Source organism: Anolis carolinensis, unplaced genomic scaffold, assembly GCF_035594765.1.
Source record: "Anolis carolinensis isolate JA03-04 unplaced genomic scaffold, rAnoCar3.1.pri scaffold_15, whole genome shotgun sequence".
Lineage (NCBI taxonomy): Eukaryota > Metazoa > Chordata > Lepidosauria > Squamata > Dactyloidae > Anolis > Anolis carolinensis.
Window position 1 is genome coordinate 4,672,637 of NW_026943826.1, and position 10,242 is coordinate 4,682,878.

The 10,242-nt window shown below is 45.1% G+C and overlaps 1 protein-coding gene across 2 annotated transcripts in view; it reads left to right on the plus strand.

Moving 5' to 3' along the window:
- The window catches only part of masp2 (MBL associated serine protease 2), a 34,439-nt gene that overhangs the window by 11,643 nt on the left and 12,554 nt on the right, over nt 1-10,242 (plus strand). For both annotated transcript variants that reach the window (XM_062966031.1, XM_062966033.1), the window contains exon 5: nt 9,819-10,015. In XM_062966031.1, the coding sequence (XP_062822101.1) occupies nt 9,819-10,015 (197 nt within the window). The remainder of the gene's footprint in view (nt 1-9,818; nt 10,016-10,242) is intronic.

The window sequence follows — 10,242 nt, forward strand, 5'->3', positions numbered from 1 at the left end:
GACAGTAGAAGCACATAAAATATCGCAAACAACACCACTCTGAAAACAAGGGAATTCCAGACAGGAAACAATCAGGGCCAGCTAACACCTCCCAACAAAAAAATCACTCAGGGAGGAAACAGCCAGGCTTTAAAGCTGCAAGGCCATTACATCCTAATCATCTTTCCTAATTGCAGCATTCATACTTGCCTCCAACAAACAAAAAAAAACCAATCAGAAATATTGTATATTCACAACCTTTAGGAAATAATATCCCCTGATGGCGCAGCGTGTTAAAGCGCTGAGCTGCTGAACTTCTGGACCGAAAGGCCACAGGTTTGAATTGGGGGAGCGGAGAGAGCCCCCACTGTTAGCCCCAGCTTCTGCCAACCCAGAAGTTCGAAAACATGCAAATGTGAGTGCATCAATAGGTACTGCTCCGGCGGGAAGGTAACGCCGCTCCATGTAGTCATCCCACATGACCTTGGAGGAGTCTACGGACAACGCCGGCTCTTCGGCTTAGAAATGGAGATGAGCACCAACCCCCAGAGTCTGACACGACTGGACTTAATGTCTGGGGAAAACCTTTACCCTTGACCTTAACTACCACCAATTCCTCAATACTTTATTTCCCAGACCACCAGACTTCGCCACAGCAACGCGTGGCCGGGCACAGCTAGTAATCTTATATTATCTGCTTTGAACTGGATTATCTTGACTCCACACTGCCATATAATCCACTTCAGTGTGCATACTAAACATAAAGACAACCATACAACAGACATTCAATACCACCACTACCTCAACAATTTCTCACCAACACCACCAGACTTCGCCACAGCAACGCGTGGCCGGGCACAGCTAATATATATATACACACACACACACACACACACACACACACACACTAGCTGTGCCCAGCCACACGTTGCTGTGGCGAAGTCTGGTGGTATGGGAAATAAAGTATTGAGGAATTGGTGGTAGTTAAGGTCAAGGGTGAAGGTTTTCTCCTGACATTAAGTCCAGTTGTGTCCGACTGCACACTGAAGTGGATTATATGGCAGTGTGGAGTTCAAAGCAGATAATATAAGATTACAAATGTGTTATATAGCTGTGTGGAAGGGCTTTGAGTCTACACTGCCATATAATCCAGTTAAAATCAGATAATCTGTTTTTTATAGGCAGTGGGGAAGAGGCCTAAGTGAGGCCTAACTCTGCCTGTCCCCAAGGCTGTGTGGGTTGCTAGGAGACCAAGTGGGCGAAGCTTAGCCTTTTAACTGGCAGCAATTGGATAAAAACAATTATTCCTCTCCCTCTAATTAGGACTTTATTTTTCTTTTCTTTTTGTTGTATGAACATAGAGGCATGGATGAGGGGTTGTGCTGCCAAGTTTAGTGTTTCTGGGATGTGTGGTTTTGTTGTTTTGTCCTAGGCCGAAATTTCATTACCCTTTTATATATATAGATATATATATACTAGCTTGGGGACCCAGCAATGTCCAGGTTATTTGAAAAAGACATGAATTGTATTCTGTTTGGAGTGGGTGAACTACAATTCCCAGAATCGTACTAAAACAACCACAAAATTGTGTTGGCACGGATGTGGGATAACTGGCTCATATATTCATATGTGGTGGGAATGTGATAAAGTGCAAAATTTTTATAACAAGGTAAAGAAGGAAATTGAAGATTTAACATAAATTGATTTTGAAAAATAAAGAATTCTTCATCCAGAAATTAGATAAGAACAAAATTACTAAGGACTGGGGGGAAATTATAAAATACATGTTAGGTGCCGCTCAAGCAACAGTTGCCCTGGGTTGGAAAGAGCAAACAAAGTGGGAAGTTAAAAAATGGTATGAATACCTAGCTGATTTTATGCTTCAGGATTACATCCTTGAAAGGAGAACTACCGTAAATATATATCAGGCCGAATAAAAAAGAATTGGAAGCTGAAAAGGGGAAGATTGATAGATAAAGTCAAAGGACAAAGAAAATATAAAGAATTGAATCATTCTCTACTTACGATTGATCAATTAAAATAATATCTGAATGGAAGAAAGTACTGTTCCCAGAGGGAGGGGGAGGGGTGAAACTACTTGACATAAATGGGAGATAAAAGTGGAACTAGCAAGTGTAATGTTACTGAGAATATGTGATTGTATGTGTATGTTAATAGATTTTGTTGTTGTTTCACTGGTATCTACAATAAAAAACATATTAAAAAAATTCCCAGAATCGTGGGTCAATTCTCCCCAAACCCTGCCAGTATTCAAAGTTGGCCATGTTGGGTCTGTGTACCAAGTGTGGTCCAGATCCGTCGTTGGCTGGGTTCATTGCTCTTTGGATGAGGATGAACTACAACTCCCAGAATCAAGGCCCATTCCCACAAACCCCTGCAGTATGTTCAGTTGGTCATGACGTTTCTCTGTGCAAAGTGTGGTCCCGGTCCATTGTCGGTGTGGGCCAGTTTCTCTGGATGCAGGTGAACTATAACTCCCTTTTCCCTAAACTTATCCAATATGTTCTATTGGTTATGGGGGCTCTGTGTGCCAAGTTTGGTCCTGGTTCAAAATGGGTGGGGTTCAAAGTGCTCATTCGTTGCAGGTAAACTATAAATCCCAGTACCTACTACTCCCAAATGCTCAGGCCAATTCCCCTCCAAACCCACCAGTATTCAAATCTGGGCATATCAGGTATGCATGGCAAGTTTGGCTCAGAACCATCATTGTTTGGGTTCATAGTGTTCTGGGTGTAGGTGAACTTTTTTGTGTGTGTGTCAGGAGCAACAGATATAAAAATCCCACTTGCCTAGTTTCCAACAAACCTCACAACTTCTTAAGATGCCTGCTATATATGTGGGCGAAACGTCAGGAGAGAATGCTTTTGGAACATGACCAGACAACCTGGAAAACTCACAGCAACCTTACTGCTAGCTCTTCCAAGAGAAAAGAATCCATAGGTCTTGTTCCATGCAAGAGGATAGTTCTTGAGGATTAGTTTGCGATGATACACCAGGGATGGAGAAACGTCAGGAGAGGATGCTTCAGGAACATGGCCATGCAGCCCGGAAAACTCACAGCAACCCAGATCAAAGACCATTTACTGCTAACTCGTCCAAGAGAAAAGAATCCGTAGATCTTGTTCCAAGAAAGTGGATAGCTCTTGAGGACTAGTTTGCGATGATTCACCAGGGATGGAGAAATGTCAGGAGATAATGCTTCTGGAACGTGGCCATGCAGCCCAGAAAACTCACAGCAACCCAGATCAAAGACCATTTACTGCTAGCTCATCCAAGAGAAAAGAATCCGTAGGTCTTGTTCCATGCAAGAGGATAGCTCTTGAGGATTAGTTTGCGATGATTCACCAGGGATGGAGAAACGTCAGGAGAAAATGCTTCAGGAACATGGTCATGCAGCCCAGAAAACTCACAGCAACCCAGATCAAAGACCATTTACTGCTAACTCGTCCAAGAGGAAAGAATCCGTAGGTCTTGTCCCATGCAAGAGGATAGCTCTTGAGGATTAGTTTGCGATGATACACCAGGGATGGAGAAACATCAGGAGAAAATGCTTCAGGAACATGGTCATGCAGCCCAGAAAACTCACAGCAACCCAGATCAAAGACCATTTACTGCTAGCTCGTCCAAGAGGAAAGAATCCGTAGGTCTTGTTCCATGCAAGTGGATAGCTCTTGAGGATTAGTTTGCGATGATTCACCGGGGATGAAGAAATGTCAGGAGATAATGCTTCTGGAACGTGGCCATGCAGCCCAGAAAACTCACAGCAACCCAGATCAAAGACCATTTACTGCTAGCTCGTCCAAGAGAAAAAAATCCGAAGGTCTTCTTCCATGCAAGAGGATAGCTCTTGAGGATTAGTTTGCGATGATTCACCAGGGATGGAGAAATGTCAGGAGATAATGCTTCTGGAACGTGGCCATGCAGCCTGGAAAACTCACAGCAACCCAGATCAAAGACCATTTACTGCTAACTCGTCCAAGAGGAAAGAATATGTAGGTCTTGTTCCATGCAAGAGGATAGCTCTTGAGGATTAGTTTGCGATGATACACCAGGGATGGAGAAACATCAGGAGAAAATGCTTCAGGAACATGGTCATGCAGCCCAGAAAACTCACAGCAACCCAGATCAAAGACCATTTACTGCTAGCTCGTCCAAGAGGAAAGAATCCGTAGGTCTTGTTCCATGCAAGTGGATAGCTCTTGAGGATTAGTTTGCGATGATTCACCGGGGATGAAGAAATGTCAGGAGATAATGCTTCTGGAACGTGGCCATGCAGCCCAGAAAACTCACAGCAACCCAGATCAAAGACCATTTACTGCTAGCTCGTCCAAGAGAAAAAAATCCGAAGGTCTTCTTCCATGCAAGAGGATAGCTCTTGAGGATTAGTTTGCGATGATTCACCAGGGATGGAGAAATGTCAGGAGATAATGCTTCTGGAACGTGGCCATGCAGCCTGGAAAACTCACAGCAACCCAGATCAAAGACCATTTACTGCTAGCTCGTCCAAGAGGAAAGAATCCGTAGGTCTTGTTCCATGCAAGAGGATAGCTCTTGAGGATTAGTTTGCGATGATACACCAGGGATGGAGAAACGTCAGGAGAAAATGCTTCAGGAACATGGCCATGCAGCCCGGAAAACTCACAGCAACCCAGATCAAAGACCATTTACTGCTAGCTCGTCCAAGAGTAAAGAATCCGTAGGTCTTGTTCCATGCAAGTGGATAGCTCTTGAGGATTAGTTTGTGATGATTCACCAGGGATGGAGAAATGTTAGGAGAGAATGCTTCAGGAACATGGCCAGGCAGCCAGGAAAACTCACAGCAACCCAGATCAAAGACCATTTACTGCTAGCTCGTCCAAGAGTAAAGAATCCGTAGGTCTTGTTCCATGCAAGAGGATAGCTCTTGAGGATTAGTTTGTGATGATTCACCAGGGATGGAGAAGCGTCTGGAGAGAATGCTTCTGGAACATGGCCATGCAGCCCGGAAAACTCACAGAAACCCAGTTCTAGGTGTAATTTAAGTATATGACTTCCATATCCTTGCAAGCAATAAGTTTTGACTCCCCATCCCTTTCTCTCTGCCTCTTAAACTCCAAAGTCACCCATGCTGCCAATTCATTCCCCTCCACCACCTTCAGATTTTGCTATACTTTTTCAGTTGCTTGGTAATGTAATTTACAGCCCGTTGTTAATTCCGGACCTAATGATCCAGCCATCATGAGTTCACAAGTTGAGACAGGCCCGTTTCGCAGAGTTCAGATCTCTCGTGGGCCGTGCGGCGTATCTCTAATAAAAATATAGGCCTAAGTATAATTGAACGCTCTCCCGGCACCCCTAAAGCCTGGCTCGAGTTTATGGCCCAGGGCTAGGTGAAAAAGGACACCGTTCTTCTTGTGCAAGCCTTTATATACCTAGACAGAGACAGAGATAGATTTTTCACTCTTGCAGAAGTATGAAATCGTAAAAATACAGCCCTTCATCATAAAAGAAGCTCCCTGCAGCCCCATATAAAAAGGTATTAAACACAAAAAGAGGGCTAATTCTAAAATGTTTGGTTGTCAGGACTGGAAAGGGAACAAGATACTTGTCCTATTTAATAGCCATTTAATACATACTGGATAGCTGGGGAGTAAATACAGAGGGGCATAACCATTCCCGTGAAGACGCAAAATGTCAAGGCATAAACCCCTCATATTTGCTCATCTGTCGCCTCTGAATTCCTCAAAGGGACAGCCAGGGCTGAGGTGGGCGGAGTTACAAGCTCTGAGGCAGGGCTGAGCTTCTATCCCTGTTCTGCGGTGCCTGCCAGGACATATATACTCTATACTCCGCCCCCATGTTCTAACAAGTGCCTCAGGGGAGGTATACAGAAGCTCTTGGGAAGAGGCCCCGCCCCTAGCCCCGCCCTTTAGTCCTAAAAGGCCTCTCAGGAGAGGTATAGAGGCTCAGCCCTGTCTTGGGCTCTTGGGAAGAGGGCCCGCCCAAGCCCCGCCTTTTATTCCTAAAAGGCCTCTCAGGAGAGGTATAGAGGCTCAGCCCTGTCTCGGGCTCTTGGGAAGAGGCCCCGCCCCTAGCCCCGCCCTTTAGTCCTAAAAGGCCTCTCAGGAGAGGTATAGAGGCTCAGCCCTGTCTCGGGCTCTTGGGAAGAGGGCCCGCCCAAGCCCCGCCTTTTATTCCTAAAAGGCCTCTCAGGAGAGGTATAGAGGCTCAGCCCTGTCTCGGGCTCTTGGGAAGAGGGCCCGCCCAAGCCCCGCCTTTTATTCCTAAAAGGCCTCTCAGGAGAGGTATAGAGGCTCAGCCCTGTCTCGGGCTCTTGGGAAGAGGCCCCGCCCCCTTCCCTAGCTCCACCCTCTGTGTCCCAACAAGAGCCTCAGGGGCTCAGCCCTGTCTCGGGCACTTGGGAAGAGGCCCCTCCCCTCCCCTGGCCCCGCCCCTGTGTCCTAATAGGTGCCATCACTGCCCCCCTGGATCGCTGCAGCGCCCACCAGGGGGCGGTAGCGCCCAGTTTGGGAATCACTGCTTTAATGGAATGTTATAGTACAGTCTGTTGCTAACTATCATCAAGTTAGCATCAAATGATAGTAATCGTATCACAGAATCCTAGAGTTGGAAGAGACCACGTGGGCCATCCAGTCCAATCTCCTGCCAAGAAGCAGGAAAATCACATTTAAAGCACTCCCAAGAGATGGCCATCCAGCCTCTGTTTCAAAGCCTCCAAAGAAGGAGCCTCTACCACACTCCGGGATAGCTCTCTCTCAAAGTTAGGAAGTTCTTCCTCAGGTTCAGGTGGAATCTCCTTTCTTTCCTGTAGTTTGAAGCCATTGTTCCGTGTCTCTCCAGGGCAGCTTGCTCCCTCCTCATGACTTCCTCTCACATCTTGAGCCATGGCCCTCACCATGTCTCCTCTCAGCCTTCTCTTCTGTAGGCTAAACATGCCCAGTTCTTTCAGCCGCTCGTCGTAGGGCTTGTTCTCCAGACCCTTGAGGCTTTGAGTCACCCTCCTCTGGACATCTTCCAGCTTGTCAACATCTCCCTTCAACTGCGGTGCCCAGAATTGGACACTGTGATTCCAGGTGTGGTCTGATCAAGGCAGAATAGATGGGTAGCATGACTTTCCTGGATCTAGATAAGGTAAAGGTAAAGGTTTCCCCTGACGTTAAGTCCAGTCATGTCTGACTCTGGGGGTCGGTGCTCATCTCCATTTCTAAGCCGAAGAGCCAGTGTTGTCCATAGACATCTCCAAGGTCATGTGGCTGGTGTGACTACATGGAGCGCCATTACCTTCCCAACGGAGCAGTACCTATTGATCTACTCACATTGGCATGTTTTCAAACTGCTAGGTTGGCAGAAGCTGGAGCTAAGAGTGGGCGCTTACTTCGCTCCCGGGATTTGACCCTGGGACCTTTCGTTCTGCAAGTTCAGCAGCTCAGCGCTTTAACACACTTCGCCACCGGGGCTCCAGATCTAGATACTATACTATTTATGCAGGTCGAAATCTCATTGGCTTTTTAAGCTGCCACATCACATTGTTGGCTCATGTTTAACTTGTTGTCCACGAAGACTCCAAGTATCAACACCTGCTCAGGTCTTACAAATTCAGGGAAGATGTGGCTTCCTTGACGGAGTTTATCTTTTGAAAATGAGATCTTCATCACGGCCAACTTTCTCTCTTAAAAGTTTAGACTGGAAAGAAGGGTTAGACGTGACTTGGGGTGAAGAACAACGGGTGAAAGGCTTGATAGCTTGAATGCTCATTTTGCGTCATCTCCAGCGCTTTACCGCTGTGACAAGAAAAAGCTTCCCAGCATACGTGTCAACCCTTGCTCCATCCACCTCCATAAACCGGTTGGCAGGGAGCTCTTGCCAGCAGCAAGTGGCAGCATTGACAGCATCATTGCTGGACCCCAGGAAGCACCATGCGCTGTCAGGAAGCCACGTCCCCTCCGGCGCTTGCTAACGGATCTGTCCTGCGTTGCCCTCCCCAGCAGGAGACCTTTGTGGCCTCAAGCATGCCAGCAAGGGTTGCCACTGGATGCTTCCAAGCAAAAATCATTTCCACTCCTACTCCTACATAAGCAGCAACCGAGAGCAGCAGCGTGTGTGGGGGAGAGTTTGGGAAGGAAAGCAGCAGGTCGCTGTGATCCAAATATGTAAAGCAGAAGCAGAGAATGAAACACAGATACTTCTTTTCTTGTTGTGATCTCCTTTTCTTTGTCTCCTTCGCCGGCGGTTTTTCTATCCCTTGCTCATTCCATTGTCCCATTTGCAACTCCTTCCCCACTAAATTCTGCCGCTTGCTTCCTCAACCACTTGTTTCCAACAATGGGGGCTTGGCTGGCAGCTGCAGGAAGGGGTGACCGGCTGATTGAGGACACAAGCGGCAGAATTTAGTGGGGAAGAAGTTGCAAAGCTCATTCATCGCTATGGTAAGTGCCTAGATTTGAATGGCGACTATGTGAGATGTGGTATTTAGTTGTGGCTTTCAACTGCATATGGTAACTGTTTTCTCCTATACTTTGTTCATTTTTAATTCCAAAATGTAACCTACTTTCTGGATAACCCTCGTATATACAGTAGAGTCTCACTTATCCAACACTCGTTTATCCAACATTCTGGATTATCCAACGCATTTTTGTAGTCAATGTTTTCAATACATCGTGATATTTTGGTGCTAAATTCGTAAATACAGTAATTACTACATAGCATTACTGTGTATTGAACTACTTTTTCTGTCAAATTTGTTGTATAACATGATGTTTGGGTGCTTAATTTGTAAAATCATAACCTAATTTGATGTTTAATAGGCTTTTCCTTAATCCCTCTTTATTATCCAACATATTCGCTTATCCAACATTCTGCTGGCCCGTTTATGTTGGATAAGTGAGACTCTACTGTATGTGTGTGTGTGTGTATGTGTGTGTGTATATATATATATATATATATATATAGAGAGAGAGAGAGAGTTACCATACATTTGTATTGATCGGAATACAAGAACCTAGCACTACTGCCTCTCTCTCTCTCTCTCTCTCTCTCTCTCTCTATATATATATATATATATATATATATATAGGGGCAGTAGTGCTATCAATACAAATGTATGGTAACTTTAGCCACTGTGTGTCGTGACATATTCTTTCCAGTGAAGACTAAACCCATAGCAACAGGTTTGGAGCAAAGAACCCCTACATCTTGGATCAACCATATCAAAGTCAACCCCATCACAGCATCACCCTAAATCAGCTTTAAGGCACATAACAAAAAATCATATTGGGGAAGACTGAGACAAGCAAATATTAGTGTTCACAACAATGAACGTTAAAGCAGAGCTTGGCAACAGGGAGCTTTGGAGCCGAATCATACCCAAAGATCATATAAACGGCAGTTAAACTGATCAACAAGTTGGAGCATCACCCTCAGAAGATAAAGCCAATGTGATTAGGAGGTTTTTGGCATTTAGAGAAACATCAAACAAAGATAGATAACCAAGTCGTTTATACAGTTATGAACAAAGCAGAGGGTGAAAAGTTATGGACACACAACGGAATCGATAGGCAATTCCATACTCCATGTGGTACATCTTGTAATGTCCACAACATGCAACAGGAGTGACTATTTATGTAGCTGGAGGTAGCAAGCGAATTCATTGGTATATTAAAGCTGGTGAAGATATCTTTGATTTAAAACTCAATGGGATTCTTTAAAGACATTTATATGCACCCCTAGAAGCACCATTACTGTTTTGATATTAAAGCAAAAACATATACGGTTAAATTATTTCAAGAATCCCTCCTTTTCCCTTGCTCTCTTCTCTGCAGCTGACTGCCAAAGTAGGGTGCTGACAACAAGGATGGGAGAGTTTACCAGCCCAAATTATCCCAACCCGTATCCCAAACTCTCTCAGTGCCATTACGGTATCCGCGTGGAAGAAGGATTTATGGTCATCCTGGAATTTGTGGAAACCTTTGACGTGGAAAGCCATCCAGAAGTGCCGTGTCCCTATGACATCCTTAAGGTCGGTTGTTCTACACAAGATTTCTAGATTAGCTGTAGTAAGCTCTTGAAGCGCAATGATGAATTTTGAACCTTAAAAACGGTATATTACAATTGTGTTTCTGTACACTGCAGTCCACTAGCGTTATCCCAAGGTTTTATATAAAATCAACAAAATCCCCAAAGTAGAAGGAACTCTGGACAATTATGTTAAACGTACATGTGTATGAACTCAGTACAGTCACCATT